This window comes from Melanotaenia boesemani, chromosome 10, assembly GCF_017639745.1.
Source record: "Melanotaenia boesemani isolate fMelBoe1 chromosome 10, fMelBoe1.pri, whole genome shotgun sequence".
Taxonomy (NCBI): domain Eukaryota; kingdom Metazoa; phylum Chordata; class Actinopteri; order Atheriniformes; family Melanotaeniidae; genus Melanotaenia; species Melanotaenia boesemani.
Window position 1 is genome coordinate 19,272,076 of NC_055691.1, and position 18,918 is coordinate 19,290,993.

Sequence of the window (18,918 nt, forward strand, 5' to 3'; positions counted from 1 at the left end):
ATTTTTAAGTTATAGTAGTTTCTGGGGGCGGCAGTGGCTCAGGCGGTAGAGCAGGTCATCCAGTGACCGGAACGTTGGCAGTTCGATTCCCACTCCCGCAGTCAACTGTCGTTGTGTCCTTGGGCAAGACACTTAACCCTCCTTGCCTCCAGTGTTGGCATCACTGGTGAATGAATGTGGATGAATGTTCAGTGATGGTCGGAGAGGCCGTAGGCGCAGCCACGTCTCTGTCAGCCTGCCCCAGGGCAGCTGTGGCTACACATAGCTTACCATCACCAGGTATGAGTGAGGAGTGGATGAATAATGGATACACTGTGTAAAGCGCTTTGGGTGCCTTGAAAAGTGCTATATCAAATCTAATCCATTATTATTAGTAGTAGTAGTTTCTGACCATGTAAATATTGTGTGAAAAGAAATTAAGCATAATGTGGTGAAATCACCCAGTTACTATGGGAACTCTCCTGCTGTCTCTTCTCTAGGAGAAAATATGTCACATATTTCCTGTATAACTTGCTGCTCTGGCAGTGGTGAGCTGCATTATACAAGTCTCCACATAGCATTGCTTCACAAAGCAATTGGAGTTACTTTTTTGCAGCCGTAGCTCTTACAGTTAGAACGCTGTAGCTTTAAAATGTGAACCAAAATCTCCACCGGCAACTTAATTCAGCAGCTGATGGCTCATCATGAAGACTTGTTATAACAGGAGCAGCTTAGGCAAGGCAGTTTATTTGTATAGCACATTTCATGTACAGGACAATTCAAAGTGCTTTACATAAAACAGGCATTACAGATATTTAGAAATAGTAAAAGGCATCAACACATAATCACAATAAAATAGTAAATTACATTAAAATGATTAAAAGCAAGATAAGTTAAAAAGTTTCCGTGCAGAATTCATGCATAAGCGCATGAGAAAAGAAATGTTTTTAACCTGGATTTAAAAATGTCTACATTTGGTGAAAATTTAAGTTGTGGAAAAAGTAAAATACAACAGAAAACATGGGACATCATTCACCAACCATTCTTAGAAAATTTTTCTTAAGTCCTACTTACAGACTTTTTATGCAGATTTTGGCATTCGTGAAAATCTGTGTCTCGGTTTTATTTTTAGCTGAGGAAAAATCCTACCAACACTCGGGGTAACTCTTACGAATATTCGAATGCCGATATGTTTTGTGTTGTTTTCTGTTGTACGGTTCATTTAAATACAGCTATAAAATTACAGTAATGATTTTGTCAGTTTTTTAAAACAACTTTTGGGAATTTATAGAATACTTTTTTTATTCTATAGTAAATAGTAGATAGTGCAGATTGTGTCCCAATGTTATAATTTTCTTCAGGGGAAAATAAAGTATTTTTAGTCATTCATACTAGAATAAGTTGCAGTCAAAATGCATTTAGATGGTCTGTTTCCTCAACCGCAAGAATATCACTCCTTAAATGTCCAAGTCCCCTGGGACTCCCAGATCCACCGGCTGAATGTGGTGTTTAATAATTAAGATTTACTACAACAGTCTTTTTATCAGAATGATTAGTTTTATTAAGAAATTAAGGTTATGTCCTGGTCGCCTGGTTGAAAACACCACTGACTGACTCACCTGGAGGTTTCATTTAATCAGATGCACCCCTCACCACATCTTAAAAGGATACCACAGTAGGTGGAAATTTTCTTTACAAACTATAGACTGTACAGCAGGCTTTGTAATAAAGATTTATTCTACCGGGTACCTTTCTCCTTGTGGCTGCTAAACCATGAGGACGTGTGTCCTTACATGCTCATGAGACCAGACTACATGCGCTGTCCAAGTTTAGGAGTAATTAAAGACTTGTTTTAACTGTGTGATTATTTATAACCATGTGTATCACTTTAAAAATGACGTTTCAGTGCACATCTTCATTGTCATTTTTAATGTCTATTAATATGTTTATTTTGCCTGGTCTGTCTCACCGCTGTCTGTGTCTGTTTGCACATGGCTGTAAGTCTTAACCTTTGTGGGCTTTTTATGTGTGTTTACCTATGCAAAGTAGGGCCAGCTGCTCCTTCCTTTTAACTTAGGAGAGAATGGCATTCACCAATGTAAAAGGAAAGATATGAACAATTTTGCAGTCTCCAAACACGTTCATGAATCTTACGGAAGGTTTTTTTTAAAAAAAAAAAAAAAAAAACGTCTTAAGTACAACTTAAGAACAAATGTAAGATTTGCATGAAGATATTATTGAATGAGGCCCATTGAGAGGAATTTGTTCCTACGCCATGTTCACATTAACAGTGTCACATTAACTTTTACTAAGACAAAAACAACTAAATGATAAAGTTATTTATGACCAAAGTCTTTCGCCTCAACATTTAACCTGCAATAATTCTGCTCCCAAATTTGAATGAAATGCTGTATATTGCACCTCTAGAACCCCCCCCCCCCCCCCCCCCCCCCCCATTTAGATCCTGTGATCTTAGATACACTTTACTTTGTCTTTAAAATAATGAGATTTTTATGTTCAAAGAAACCAAAACAATAAGAAAAATACCATCAGGAAGAAGGTAAAACGCCATGCACTCACACATTAAATAAAGCAAGTATTTTAAAATTTAATACTAAAAGAGACATGCCTCTCTGTGTTATGTGCAGCCAGGTACCAGCCAGCAAAGCCAGGGATCGGGAGCTGCCCGCTGTCACCCTCCTGCCTGCTAAAGTGAATCTGGGGCTGGTGTTCGGGGAGAGAGAGGAGGGCCATGCCAGCCAGGCTGTCACTCCAGCTTCAGCCAGCGAGTGCAGCGCCAGCCTTGGAGAGCCTGAGGAGGATGGGAATCTCTCTCATTACTCCCACTCTCCTGCCTCCAGCCGGTGCAGTGCCACCTACAGCAACCTGGGTAAGCATGCTCAGTTTTGATGTTTAATATTAAATCTGCAGATGACAGGCATAAAGTTTTGATGGAGGGTGGAGTCATAGTTTTTAATTTCATGACGTTTTTTAGTTGTACTGTAAGCAGAACTTAACAGTGGATGGGTTTTTATCACAGCCTGTCTCTTAAATTTGTACAGTTTTGTTTCCCAAGTGGCTGATTTTACTTTTCTCCAGCATCAGCACACTTTTTCATGTGTGAAGTCGAAATTTATTCCCTCCTAAAACAGCTGGAGCTCCATATCTCAACACGTCTTGTCATCTGCAGTCTGCTTCCTAGAATAGCTTGAAATACTGTTCATCAGGTAGAGGTGGGAAATCTTTGTCCTTATGCTAACTCTCCTGTTTGGGACACTAATTTAGTTCTCAACAAGATAAATACTCTGATCCTTTCAGCTGAGTTTAGAAAACATCCAAAATCCTTTGGTTGTTTGTTTTGTTTTTGTTTTATATTTTTGGTCTCAAGTTTTAAGAAAGGCTACATTACATTTCCCATTTCTACTTTACCAGATGTAAGAGGATGTGGATTAAAACTAACACATTAGTTTGGTTAATTAAGGGTATAATAATTGCAACAGCTTTATATAACACTGTGTTAAATATTTACCTTCTGACCTTTACCAGCTCTTAACATTCCTGTACTTTTCTCTTATTTTCTGTGCTCATGTAAACTGTATGTGAATTCATCTAGATTCCCAATAAACCCATTCTCAGCTATGGCTTTCCAGCAGTGTTATCAATGGATCAAGTTAAGAATTTGGCCCATAAAGAGCAGATATTAATAACCGCAGATCATGTGACCAAAATCACTGCACAGTATCAAGCCACTACACAGTACAGAGTACACACAGTTTATCCAAAAATTGGTTTAATGGAGTTTGAAGAAGTGTGGAAGGTGTGAGAGATACAAACATAGACTGATGGTAGAAACTCTTAACGCAAGATTAAACTACATGACTGCCTCATTCTTTCTTTAAAGAAAGGTAAATAATGAAAAGTCACAACAACAAATCCTTATTGGTGCTACGCATTAAAAATTTACTACAGAAACTTCACATGGCTCATTGCTGACCTGTTTTGTATTTATTCAGCATCACAGTGATGAAGCTCCTCTGTTAAAGTCCCACTTTTGAAGCCTTTTTGTGCCTCATTAACAGAGAGAATTTTCACGTGTACACTGTTAGCAGGTTTGAGCACATAGAAACAGGCTGTTAGAGGCGGGGAGGAGGGCAGTCAGCAGTCAGGGCCCCGCTGGCCACTTCAAGTGGAAGTGAGTGGGAAAGCATCACTCTGCAATCAAATGCTGTGAAAGGGAACATGAAATAGAAACACGTTGATAGGGTGGAGATTTTGGGTTTGCAGCACATAATGGGTTCTCAAGGTGCTTGACTTTGGATTTACACACATGGATGCGTGGGTCTTTTACTTCCTGTTAAATGATTCATCAGGAGAAAAAATATTTGGTTGTTTTTCTGTGTCAGAATTGCTCTAATTTCTTGGGTACTTTCATTCTGTACGTAGTGTTTGTGAAGCTCAGAATGTGTGCCGGTTCTTTGGGTCAACGTGTTGTGATTCGGTTAAAAGCTCCACGGATGGCATATGATGAGCTGCCTACAGTCTAATTTTACTTTGCTGCATGCTGGTAATGAGGAATAAGATAGGCAAGTGTGTCTCTGTGTTTGTATACTACATTATTTCTGCCTGGCAGTGTGGAGACATGCACACAGGCTGCATCTCAAAGCAGAATTTATGCATACTGTTACATATACCTTGTTTTTTTGGCTTGTCAGGATTTGTGAAGACAAATTCCTCTCTGCTGTTTGTTAAGACTCGATATTTATTTGTGTGGTATCTTGTTCACATCCAGAACATAAATGTCTCTCTCCCTCGCTAGTATACACGCACTTGTGTTTTAATCAGAGCATCAGGCAGGAGGAGGCAGAGCGCTCGCTGCCTCACTCAGAGTGAAACCTCAGCGTTGGTGGGAGCGTTGAGCCTGCCTGTTGGCACCAGCTGCTCCTCAGATTCAGACATGGAAGCAGAGAAGAGCATTTCACTCTGTCTCGCTGCTTTGCTGCTAAAAACTTTGCGGTATTAGTGGAATTAAGGTAGGCTCATTTTTCTTGTTTTTATTGCTCTATTAATTTCTGCCATCGCTTGTCTCCTGTTCGGTTTTCCTCTTTGTTTTAGTCTTCCTCTGTCACATTTACTACATGTAGCCACCCACTCTTCTGCTCTTGTTTCATTCTTACCCCCTCTGGTCTTTTTTTTTTACACCTCCTCTATCGCCTCCTTTTGTTTCAGTGTCAGTTACTTTTGTTGCTGCACAGTGGCTGAGCAGTAATCACTGTGCTGCGGCAACAAGTTCTTCATCCCCTTCAAGGAGATGCGTCAGCAGATGAAGTTTAGGAGCAAATATCCAGAAGAAACATATTTCTGTAACTTGCTCCGTTACCTTTTTAAACAATGTGCAGTTGAGATATATTTCTAACCTCTATGAAACTAATACATGATACAGAGCAGAGAATGAGATTATTCTGAATTTGTGCAGTGCAGCAGATCTCAACACATGCATATTGTACAGTTAAAGTAAATATAATTAGTTTTTCAGTCCTTAGATTTTTATGAGACCAGGTTTCTCCCTGCTGCCTTATCTCAAACAGAAAGTCCTGTTTACTTTGCTCTGATAGAAGCCTGTGTTGTGGGAGTTTGTTTTAACCACACCTCTGTCGCATGATCCTTTTGCTACTGTTTGTATTTAGTTAAATTGTCCAGCACAGATAAGAAAACAAGTTAAATTTTAAAATCTGGTCCAATATATTCACTCTAAGTTTGAGGTGGAGTGATATACACTCACTGACCCCTTAATTAGATACACCTTACTAGCACTGGCCTGAACCCCCTTTTGCCTTTTAGAACTGCCTTAATTCTTAATGGCATAGATTCCACAAGGTGTTGGAAACATTCATTAGACATTTTGCTCCATATTAACATGATAGCATCACACAGTTGCTGCAGATTTGTCGGCTGCCCGTCCATTATGAGAATCATCCCAAAGGTGCTCTATTGGTTGGAGATGTGGTGGCGGTGGAGGCTGTTGGAGTACAGTATTGTCATGTTCAAGAGACACTTTGTGCTTTGTGACATGGTGCATTATCCTACTGGAAATGGCTATTGGAAGACGGAAACACTGTGGTCATATGGGATGGACATGGTCAGCTACGTGCCCCAAAGTGTGCCCTTAAAATATACCCTACACCATTACGCCAGCCAACAACCTGAACTGTTAATACAAGTCAAGATTGACCCATGCTTTCAACTTGTTCACACCAAATTCTGTCCCTACCTTCTGCATGTGGAGCTGAAATGGAGACTCATGAGACCTGGCAACATTTTTCCAACCTTCTATTGTCCAATGTTGGTGAGTTTGTGTGAACTATAGTATCAGTTTCTGTTCTTAGCTGACAGGAGTGACACCCAGTGTGGTGTTTTGCTGCTGCAGCCCATCTACTTCCAGCTTGGATGTGTTGCGTGTTCTGCATACCTTAGTTGTAACCACTGCTTATTGGAGTTCTTGTTCCCTTTCTGTCACCTCCAACCAGTCTGCCCATTCTCCTCTGACGTCAACAAGACATTGTCATCCAGACAACTGCTGCTTGCTGGGCATTTTCTCTTTTTCAGACAATTCTCTGTGAACCCTAGAGATGATTGTGTGTGGAAAATCTCAGTATGTCAGCAGTTCTTGAACCAGACCAGCCCATCTGGTGCCAACAACCATGCCACTTAAAGTCACTTTCTTTCTCATTCTCATGCTCAGTTTAAACTTTAGGCAAGCTTGTCCATGTCTACATGAGTAAAGCATTTAGCTGCTCATTAGCTTTTTCTGGTAACAAGCACTTTAGCACCTAATAAAGTGTACCTAATAACGTGGCCAGTTTAAAAGGCTGTTCAGTTAATGAGATTACAAAATTACACCTTAAATTTTGTTTAAACTTCTAACTGTTTTTCTTTGTTAATATACCTTAATGTAAAACTAATAATTAATTTTAGGAAATTTTAATGCAAACATTTTGGATTCTTTGGGAGGCGTTAGGGTTCACATATACTTTTTTGCAGCTTGTTGATGCTTTCTTTTATTTATCTTTAATCACGGAGGAAATAACTGCTAGTCTTATGTAATTTAGTTAAGTCACATTACAGCAACAGAAGATCCTCACAACTGGACGAGGGAGATTCTGCTTTCTTGGGATGGATTACTGCAGATTGGTGGAGGAACCCATTAAATATATTCGTTCCAGTGAGGATTACATAGACTCATTTACTTTATCCTGACAGCTCTGTCTTAAAGGCCTTTACTGCATTTTTAAGATGATGGCAGCATGACTGACACGTGGAGAGTCACTTATCTTGTTTAACTAGAGTTTTGTAATCAGGTTCATTTTAAACAAGTAGAAGTAGTTTGTGTAGTAGCTGCTTTTACTGCAGGGAAATGAGAAGTAGTTCTGCAGAGGACTTGACTTTCTTACAATGAGCAGCCTCTCGGTATTATGTTACAAAAAACTGGGGTGTTACCTGGTGAGCCAAAGCAGTGCAGAGGGGTTGTCTCTGACTTCATGAACACATAAAATTAAAAGTACCAGGGGGTTTTATTCCCATCATGCAATCAGGGCAACCTCTTTGTTCTTTTCATTTTGTCTGTGACCCATCCGCCTCTGTGGTCCTTTAACATCAGAATGTCTAAGGAGTCCAATCAGCCCCTCAACTTTCAAGTTTCCTCCCACTTACATCTGAGGAGAAATAAGGTCACATCAAACCCTGATGAATTGGCTCTCCATGCTGCCTCTTTAAGCTTGGCTGCAGAGCAGTTCTGCAGATTGAGTCGGGCAGCTGGATGGTCGGAGGAACAACTTGTCTCCAGCTGTTCTTCTCTCCGGCTTGCATTCTCTTCAGGGACACCACTTCCCTCACGTGCAGCAGCACACAAGCTCGTTTCAGCCTCCTGTCTTTTTGAGTGGCAACGAGCCAAAGACCCCTGTAAATGCCTCATGAGAGAAACAAGTAGCTCTGGCAAAGCTCTAAAGAGAATCCTAAATTTAATTGTCGCTTTGCAGGCTCCGAATTGTGGATGATTTTTTTTTTTTTTTTTTTTTTTTTTTTTTCAATCACATATTTTATGTTTTGTTTTTTTTTTACAATGATGTAATTTTTGATTGGTTCTCAGAATATGGTTAAAGAGAAGTCAGAGATGATTTGAACACCGGAAAAGAAAAAATAAAGCAGAAAAAGAAAAACTGATTAAAAATACATAACATAACAAGTAGATAATTCTTTGAAGGAAAGATTTGACGTGACCTGGCCCTGGAGAACTGACACAGACATGTTCATGGGTTATGATCAGATGTTTTTTTTTTTTTTTACCTTTTTTATGTTTGTTTTTAATACACATAAATGGTCAAATAAATGCTATAGAGCGTAGATTAGATAATCCTGTAAAATGGAGCACAGTAACACTATAAGATTTTCCAGTTTGGTAAGTGTGAATGGAGTTGTGCATAATGACATCATATTTTTATGTATCTCTGGGATGTGCTTCTTGGAGTTAAGATTGATTTTAACAGTTTTTTTTTTCTAATTTCTTTACATGTGGCTTTCAAGCAACATTTAGCAATATCTCTCGAGGCTTTCTGAAAGCCTTTCAAAGTTTTCTTTTGGACATTGACTGCTTCCTCACCCATTTTCGGTCCAGTCCTTGTACCTTAATATTATCAGGATATTGAATTTGTTTAAGTAAATTAACACTGAGCTATGAATCATTCAAGCATAAAAAAGGAACTCAACTCAAGACGTTGACCAATTTTAAGGTTCCACATAACAGACAGCTCAGTAAAACACAATTTAAAGCTATTGGATAAAAACTTATGTTCCTGCATAATGTTTATTTAACCTTTATTTTACTAGGCAGATGCTTGCGATCCAATTATCTCTTTTACGAGCATTGGCCTGGCCAACATGGCAGCAGTAACACAAACGGGGGGGTTACACAGTACAATACATGGTGTAAACGAGTCAAGCCTGAAAAACTATCCCATCCTATTTGTTTGAATTTAATTTATTTACGTTCTTCCTTTTTCTCCAGGTCAATCTCGAGCCAACATGATCCCACTGAAGCAGCCACGGCACATCAAAGCATCCAATGACACCTTGGCCTCCATTGACCTGGATTGCCCCATTGACCAGCCAGCACCCAAAGCCACACCACCACCGCTTCCCAAAAAGGCTGTTCCTCGCTCAAGCACTGAACCCAGCTTGGGAGGAAAAGAGCCCATTCAGGGAGCCCTTAGACCTCGAGCAGAGGCTAAACCAGGGGGTACCAACCTGAGTGTGGCCAATCCTCTCTATGACTTAGACTCCACCTGGGAGACAGGGAGCCAGAGCTCCTCTCTCAGCTCTGAGCCTCATCGAGCCCCTGACCACGAGAGCGGTGACTCTTTAGACAGACCGTCAGCTAACACAGCTAGCAGCAAAAGCTGCCTGACCACCAGCGCCTCCTCCCTCGTCCCCCAGCCTGCACCTGTTGCACCCAGTCCTGCCTCCAGCAGGGAGAGGAGGGTCTTCCCAAGCACAGAGTCTCTGGTGGGAAGAGGTCAAACTGCAGGCAGAGGCGCTGCTGGAGGAGGAACATCCAAACCACATCGACCTGCTCTGTACAGGGGGTTGGACAGCTGGGATGAGGTGGTGGGGAGGATCCGGGGGCTCCACATGGATACCCTGCAGAAGTTGGCATCAAAGTGCGAGGATCGTTTCATGGCTGGCCAGAAGGATCACGTGAGATTTGGCACCGACAGCTGGTCACACTTCAGGCTGACGACTGGTAAACCTTGCTGTGAGGCAGGGGATGCTGTTTACTACACCGCCTCTTACGCCAAGGACCCCCTTGTCAACTACGCCATCAAGGTGAGAGGTCTTTTGCTGATTGTAGATCAGAATAAGGCAGATTGCTCTTTTGTTGAAAGAAAACATTAAGACCAAACTTGCTCCCGTTTTTCTCAGTGCCCTGTGTCCCGTTTGTTGTACATGAGGTTTACTGGAACTCGTTGCAGATTACTTATCCTGTCCAGGTAATTGTAGTTAAAGTTTAAACAGGAAACTTACCGGATAATGTTATAATTTATTTATGTTTAAGCAAAGATCTTTTATAGATTGTGTTTTGAGTTTAACTCAATCGTATATTTAAATCCATGAAAACGTGCTTAGCCCTGAAACACGTAGCTCGTCCTACTTTCAAATCAAAAGACTGATTCCTCCCAAAAAGAAAACTCCATTTTACACTTACTGTATGATCCCACTGGAGTCTTAGTGACTTATTTTTCACTTTGCTTTCTTATGACATCAACAAGGATTTAATACCATGCTGTTGTCTGGATATTTGTTGCCCTTGCAGTAGCTTTATAAAATCCTTGTGCTTTGTTTGCTCTGTGGAGTTTCCTCCCACTTCCCCTTGCAGGGGTGGAGGAAAGTGTTAATGCTGAACTATTGGCACTTAAAGTTTGAGCCCTCAGGGGAAGACCCTGTGCAGTAAAACTGGTGTGTGCATGTGATGCTGTTTCTTTTCTTTTCTTCCCCCCCTTCATGATTTTTTGAGTCAAGCAGTTTGATCCTGTGGCTCTGTGTGAGTGGGAAGACTAAGAGATGGGTGGAGGGGGCAGAGTCTGCCAGAGGTGTTCTGAGGCTTAACACAAAGTAGATATGGTTGGAGGTTGCATTATTCACAGAATATGAGACACTCTGTGTCTCTCGGGACTTCAAAGCTTTAATTTCGTATGAACAGCAGGCTCAAAAGAAAGTCTTATTTTTTTATTTTATAAAACAAAAACACACAAAAAAAGACAACCAGAAGTTGCAGAGCATAAACAAACCACAACTTGCCAATTAAATTTTACCCAAGTCTTCGTTTGAACATGCCCCTGCCTTCCTCAGGGCTGAAGCAGTAGTCAGCCCTCCTTCAAATTAGATTTTTTGTGCTGTGATATTTTTAATGCAGGACTAATAATTTATTATCCACCCTCTGCAAGTCCAATTCTTGACTCTCCCAGGAATACATCTAGTGACTCAGTGAGCTTTAAAGCAAGTGATATCTCTGAAGTGTCAGTGTTACGGCTGCAAGAGGGAACAGTAAAATAAAGTCTCTGCTGACCTGAGGTACAGATGCACAACACTGCTTCCTAAATGTGTTATTTAAATAGTTAAAATTCCAGAAACTTCTTCATGCTCTTTAGACAGCTGATGCAGGCCAGAGACCTGCATGCCCAGACAAACATACAGTAAGCCTGCATATACCAGCAGTTACACCATGTTTCATAGAAACATTCATGCTGTTTCCCAGTTTATTAAAATCAAGATAAATCATGTCTGACTGCAGAGCAAGAGGTTAATAGAAGTAATGAGGATGTGACTGTGGGTGTAGTAATAAAAGAACAAAGCATGCAGGTTTATAGCAGCCTTGTAAATATTATTTAAAGACAGAGGTCAGAAAGACTTGATTCAGAGCAATAATTCTGTATCATTGTGTTCTACCGCACAGAATCCTGTCGGATTATAATCTGATCATCATATTAATAGTTGAACAAAATCAGTTTTCCTCATGTTTTTCATATTTCTGCATAAATTGTACTTAAAAGTCAACATATATTGAAAAGAAAAGCAAGAGAAAGAGGGCAAGCATAGATAAAGGAAAAACAGTAATATCACGTATTTGTGAGTCAGAAGTGTGTAATCCTTTGCTTGAAGATTCTCAAGATGAAGATGAGGACTCTGGTCCATTTATGAACATGAACTTAATGTCTTTAACCAATCCGTTCGGACAGATGTCCTGATTATTTTTCTTGTAAAATTAGCTGATATCAGAATTCCTTGTCCCGTCAATAGTAACTGTTTTGTTGCATCTTGCCTCACTTAAATAAACCAGGTTTGGACCATGATTCTACCTCCACCGTGTTTCACTGATGGGAGTAATTTGTATCCTTGTTTTCCTTTATCCAAACGTAACAATTTCCATTTAAACCTAAAAGTTCACTGTGTATTGGCAGTTTATGGCTCGTCCATGTGATTAGTAGCAAACTACAGTTTCTTTTAGGAGAGCAGTGTTATGCAGTATCAGCGAGGCATGTAGCTGCTCAAGTTCCCCCATCTTCCATCGTAACCTAACAGACTGTTACAGACTTCCTCTTGGACGTTTTTTGATCGACCACTAATGTTGAAGATAAGGATGAGCTTGAATTTTCTCCATTTGAACATAATCTGTCTGACTCTGGATTAGAGAAGTCTTAAGAGATAACTTTGAAATCTCTTCCAGAAAGATGAGCATCAACAATTTTAAGGCATTTTGTGAAGTTAAAACTTATGTATTGAACATCGACTTAAATAGATCTGTTCTTTTCGTAAACCAAGGTAACCCCTCACACCTGAGTGTCATGCCATTGTTCAACTTTTCCAAATCATGAAATCAATAAAAACCAACTGAAGATGCTGAAACTACAAGTAGTTGCAGGGAAGGTTTGTAACTTCTAACATTACTGCCTGACCGAGTTAGTGGATTATTAGTGCTTTGTTACTGTTAATTCACTGCTCTTTGGTACATTTTTGCTATTATTCTCATCAACATCAAATCATAGTTTTCAGTTTTTCTTTTTTGCGCAGACATTTTATCACAGCAGATATTTTGTCATGTCATAACAAGAAATCCACCGCTTGAAGAAAGTGGATGGTCATTATCTAAGTCTACTAGAGAACTTAAAGTAATTTAAGTAATGTAATTTATCCTGTTCCTCTAATGCTGTCACAAGCAAGCAGTGGGAAATGTGTATTTTCACACAGATTCTGCTCAACCAGAGATCCGTTCCACATTATGTGCTCTAATAGGTAATTTTGATCAACACTAAGTGAAATTGTAAATTAACCATGCAAAAATAGTTTTCGGTTATTATTAATCTGTAATCCATGTTATGATTCATGAGGAGCAACTGTAACATTTTTATTACATTTAAAAGCATTTTCACATACTTACTTGCTGTAAGTCGTCCAGAAATCAAAATGTCCATCATTTTTTTACATTATGAGTACAAGAAAAATAGCTTACAGTTTATTTTTGTTATTCTTAGACAGTCTAGTTGAAAGCACATTATCCACCATTTTATTATTTATTCTGTTTTGATTTCCAACTTGTTATTAGGAGAAAAAAAGAAAATATATGTAAAAATGTCTGCGTTAAAAACTTGTTTGTGTTTTCACCCATAACTTTCTGTTTACATTAAGGTTTGGCAAGTTAATGAGTTATTAATACCTTAATTAAATAAAGAAATATATTCTTTACCATATGCATTTGATTTTTTGCTAACCAAAAATTACTCAATTTTGTTCATATGGCACTACATTTAAATAAAAGTGTGCAACAAACTACCCTGTTAGATTTTGTATTAAACAATGTGATTAATTATAATTGCATTGTTTTACACTTACAATTTATAAACTTTAATTGTTGCCGAGCTTAAGTTAACAAACCAGTTATATTGTCAACTTTCTGAAAATATATGTTCTTCTTTAGACATTCTCAAGCATTTTGGACCTGGAAATATTTGCTTTATTCAGTCGTGCAAGTAAATATATCTGTTAGATAAACGTGGTACTACTCATACCAAAGATGTCCAGCCTATAAAATTCTCAGTAATATATTCTGACTTGTGTCCCTCTGTTGATATCTTCGTGAACACTGTGACATTGTCAGAAGCTGATCTGATCTCTGTCTGTGCTTCACTTCTTCATGACATGAGATGTCTTCACACTGCAGTAACCTCAGCTTCCTGATTCATCATGAACAGCATGAGCTGCTGTGCTGAGCTTTGAAAATGTTTTTGATTTCTCACTTCACTGCTTCCTCGGCTAAAATAGTGGCAATCTGCTGCAGCATAATGTTGATGTTAACTAAAGTCTTCCATGTAGGTCACAGAGCAGTTTGTGTTGCTACTTGAATTTATTTTTCCACTAAAATAATTAGCTGACATTTAATATTAAACCATTCAAGGTTTATAGAGAATACAGAAGCTTTGACCAGTGTGACAAATTTCATATTTTCTAATTTAAAAGTTAACAGTGCAGTAACCATATTAAAGCATAAGGCCAGTCAATTTTCATCTCATGTCCTTGTTCTTTGTCTCGCTTTTTCAGATCTGTCGTAGCCACGTCAAGGAGACCCAGCAGCAGTTTTTCCACAGCCTGGCAGTGAGACAAAGCCTGCCTGTACACTTCAACATCCAGCAGGACTGTGGACACTTCCTAGCTGATGTCCCCACCCGACTGCTTCCCTGGGTTGAGGAAGAAGGGGATGAGGAGGAGAAAGAGGATAAGGAAGAAAAAGGATTGACAGAGAAAGAGAAGGAATTTAAGATGGATGCAAAAATGACAGACTCTAAAGCATCAGCCCCCAATGGTAAATTAGATGAAACCTCAGCAGCAGGCAACATGAACATGGCGGGCTGCCTGAGGAGCCGAGTGGTGGTCATAACACGTGAGGTTCCTTTCCAGACGGTGGCTGATTTTGTCAGAGAAGGCATGAGCAGACACACTCAAAACCCAGAGCTGTATGAGCGTCAGGTCTGCCTCCTGCTGCTGCAGCTGTGCTCCGGCCTGGAGCACATGAAGCCCTATCATGTGACCCACTGCGACCTGAGACTGGAGAACCTGCTGTTGGTCCAGTGCCAACCTGGCAACCCTTGGAATCTGGACATACTTGAGCCCAACAACAACAGCAGCGGCGGAGGCGGCTCTGGTGCCACCGCCGCCAGCACTGCCGCCAACGCCACATGCCCTGCCCGCCTCATCATCAGCAACTTCTCACAAGCCAAACAGAAAAGCAATCTCATAGCTTCTGACCCCGGAACTCTGTGCGACCAGTCGAGGCTGGCACCAGAAATCATCACCGCTACGCAGTACCGCAAATGTGACGAATTCCAGACCGGGATTCTCATCTACGAAATGCTGCACCAACCCAACCCATTTGAGGAGACACCGGAGCTGAAGGAGCGGGAGTACACCTGGGCCGACCTGCCACTGCTGCCTGTCAGATCTCTGTACTCACAGGGTCTGCAGCAGCTGGCCCGGTTACTGCTCACCGTCAACCCCTCGGAGAGGATCCGGATGTCTGAGGCCCGAGCCTGCCTGCAGTGCCTCCTCTGGGGCCCCCGGGAGGACTTGTTTCTGGCGCTTGGCTGCAGCAGCACAGGCCCCATGTCGGGTGCCACGGCGAGCCACCGAGAAGCCACGTTGCAGAACTGGCTGGACCTGAAGAGGACACTGATGATGATCAAGTTTGCAGAACGCTCACTGGACACGGCCTGCAGCGTGAGCCTAGAGGACTGGCTGTGCTGCCAGTATCTGGCATTCACCACCACGGACACGCTGAGCCGGGTGGTCCACATCCTGCAGCAGCCGCAGCAGCATCCCCCACCTCACAACCAGAACCAGCCAGCGCAGGTGGCGCCTAACCAAACACATGTCACACACACCCTCCATTTGGCTCAGTCACAGCCGCTCTGAGTTCCTCTGCCTAACTGTTACCATGGCAACAGATCCAACTTCCCCTGTGTGGTCCCTCAGCTCATGCTTAAGTGTGATGTAAGCTAATAGTGAGCTTTGTTGTTGCAGCAGCCTGTGCTCACCTCACAGCCGGGTGAGCAGGGTCTGCGTTTTTCATCAGTCCTCACAGTGAGGGGCCAATCCCATCAAACAAACAGCTCGGCTTCACCATCAGTGTGCACATCTTCACACATCTTACACTCAAATAAAAACTAGATTCAAGACTTTAGCAAATGTGCTATGAGGTATTTTAAGATTTATTGTTTTAAAAAAGTTCTGCAAGGCTGTAAAGCTTATGTGAGTTTTTGTAGCCTTTCCATGATGTATTTTAACAACAAACAGTTCTTCAGATCTTGTGAGGACTTAAACAAAAAACATGAAGAGAGGCTATTTAAAATGAAGGGGATTTAGAAAAACAGTGTTTCAAAAGTTTACTAAAAGACATATTAATTAGACTGATGCAAAGGTGTTAACCAACGAAGCCAAAGATCAGCCTCAGCCCCTCCACTAAAAGATACTTAAACAGGTTTTTAGCAGAAATGCTTTTTCATTGCACAACAGAGCTGGACATAAGTAAAAGCAGGTAGATTATAGATACTGATCAGCTTAGATGTTTGTAAAACTGAGACTTAAAAATTCAGTTGCCAGGCTGGTGTTGAATTTAGCTTTTTACATGTTGGATTGTAGCAACTTCACACTTGTGCACAGAGCTCCTTAAGTATTAAACTCCAGTTTTTCCCCGGTTGCTGTTTTGGTCTCTCGTCGGAGTATGTGCAATTATTGTCTTTGTTTTATTTCTTCTGGAGGTAAAAGCATAATATTGTCTTTACTGTGTCTGTTATTAGTCTCTTCCTTTAGTTTTGTGGCACATAAACTGATTTTGTTTCAGTCCTGCAAGTTCAGAACCAGTTAAATGAGTGGATGGGATGCTTCAGGGACTGCAAAAAGTTCTTCCTGGTCTGTTTTGTCTTGTCAGATTGTTTTTTTTAAAGGTTTCTGCGTTACGGATGATATTTGCACATTCAGTCTGAGCGGTGGCATCTCCATGGATACTGGAAGCCCTGTTGAGACTGACAACAGGAGACGACTGAGAAAGATTCCTGTGAATCTGAGGATCTGGATCGCATTTATGTTTGCAGACTCTTCCGGCTGAAATAAACATAAGGACCTTGCCTAGTCCTCTTTGGACACACATTTTCCAGTTCAACCACTTTTTTTCACATTTGAACCCGCGTTCAAGACAGCATTGAAGAGACCGCATCTGCTCAACCAATCAGATTTGCTTCCCTTCCTTTCTTCCAATTTCCCATTCTTTTGTTATCCAGCCAATCACAGAGCAGATCCTTCATCCACACCACCTGCTTGTCAGTCAACAAACTAATTCTGCTTTAATTAAATGAGCTCTGTTATTGATCAGGGCCTTCCAGCATGGAGTCGGTGGACGGCAGTTTAGGTACACAAACCTCTGCTTCCTCCATTTTCAGTTCATCTTTGCAATCCAGACTAAATCCTTTGAACAAGCCTTGCTTTTAGTTACGTTTATTTTTCCATATGCAAAAACTGCAACGGATCAAACGTCATGGTCCAGAGTGAAAAGGAAACAAAGCAGAAGTTGTTTTGTTGCTGTGTCAAAAGTGTATTGAGGAATGTTTGTGGGACAGCACTGGTGGCTGACCTTGTATCCAGAGATTAAAGCCTTTATATAGTATAAATATAACCTTTATCTACTTTAATCCACACTTTATTTTGTTGAGTACAGAGCACCTCTATTTCCATCTAATCATTTATCCATTAAAGTTTTACTTGACTTTCTTCCACCACGCATGTTTTGGGGGAAGAAGAAGATGAGTAGTTGTCACTGTCCTTCACAAAGGATAAATCAGAGAACATCACATATGAACATTCAGATCGATGTACAGTGTTTTTACCCCTCTTTTAAATTTACCTGCTTAGGAGAAAAACCACTTTGGCCGAAGAATGACTTTTGAACTCAGCATTGAAACTTGGCATTCATCAACCCCACACGGAGAAAAGATGTTGCTTTCTTGTTGTCGTTGCATTGTTGATTGCCACTGAACCCGAAAAGTTGGCGCTCTATATGGCTTTCTATAAATACGTGTACAGTTTGTGTCCTGGCCTGCCGCTATATATTGATCAAGTTAACCAGCTGTAACAGAACAATAAATATATGTTTTTATAAATACATTGTGTGTGTGTGTCTCTGCAGCAACAGCAGTATGCCTGAAATGACCCCCACTGTCTCACACACACACACACACACACACACACACAGGACTGGTTGATAATGAGCTTTTAAATTGTATAAGTTGGTCACACTAAAACTGTGAAAGCATATTTATCTTTTCAGCAGTTTAAAATTCAAAGATCCTCAGTTTAAAAACATTTCTGTGGATTTAAAGCCTTCAAGAAACCAGAAATGTGGGATTTTGATTCAATCTTTTGTTACACTCCCTAAAGGTCTAAAATATTATTGTTAGAAAATGTTTCTTAAGCAGACTTAATGCCGATGGCTGCAGTTCCTATCTCCTGCCACCAGATGGAGACATCCAACAGGCAAAGAAGAGGCCAGATCACATCAATATCATGCTGACAATCAGTTTATTCTGACCTCAATAAAGACCATTTACCTGGGTCCCGGACCCCCTACGGGGTCTCCAAGGTTTTGACTGTACAGAACTGGTGATTGTTAAAATTAAGGCAATGTCCACACTGAGATGAGTTGAGGTGTATCTGCTTTATCATCAAACAAGGTACCAAAGTGAATAAGAGTAACTTTTAGAAGAGTAACTTTTGAATGTTACTGAATGGATATCTGTAGTCAAAAAAAAAAAAGCTACTTAGTGGGCCACCTCTTGTGTGTCCAATCAACTTTCATCCAAGTACTGTGTGGTTTAGTGAGGTTAGTAGAGCAACAGTGGTGGAGTAGTTCATGTCTATCATAGTTCAACAAAAAACAACAACTAAATGTTAATAATCAGCTTTTTTTAGACTGCTCTCATCCAGAATGCATTATTTGTGCGAGAAGCTAGCAAAAGAAAGCATAAAGCGAAGCAAGGGTTCATCATTGGGTGGGTGGCTTAGGTGGGGGAGGTCCACGGCTTTGATAGTTGCATGAAGGGGACCTCAAAAAAAATAGTTTGGGAACCAACGCTGTACAGTATAGGAACTTAGTTCTTGGTCAGGGCTCCTTTTGCATGAATTACTGCATCAGTACTCTAGAGCATGGAGGAAAGCAGCCATTGGTACTGTGGAGACGTTAAGGATGCTCACGTTGCTTTATTAGACCCTCGGCTAATCTACATTGTCAGAATCCTGATAAATTTCCTGGTAGACAGCAACGATGACTTTAGACTTAATACAACACGGTGG

At 40.7% G+C, this 18,918-nt stretch overlaps 1 protein-coding gene across 2 annotated transcripts in view; it reads left to right on the forward strand.

Annotated features, from left to right (window-relative positions):
* Positions 1-17,731, forward strand: part of peak1 (pseudopodium-enriched atypical kinase 1) — a 107,078-nt gene extending 89,347 nt beyond the window's left edge. For both annotated transcript variants that reach the window (XM_041996963.1, XM_041996965.1), the window contains exons 6-8: positions 2,628-2,869; positions 9,038-9,855; positions 14,122-17,731. In XM_041996963.1, the coding sequence (XP_041852897.1) occupies positions 2,628-2,869; positions 9,038-9,855; positions 14,122-15,489 (2,428 nt within the window). In that variant the 3' untranslated portion in view covers positions 15,490-17,731. The remainder of the gene's footprint in view (positions 1-2,627; positions 2,870-9,037; positions 9,856-14,121) is intronic.
* The last annotated feature ends 1,187 nt before the right edge of the window (positions 17,732-18,918 follow it).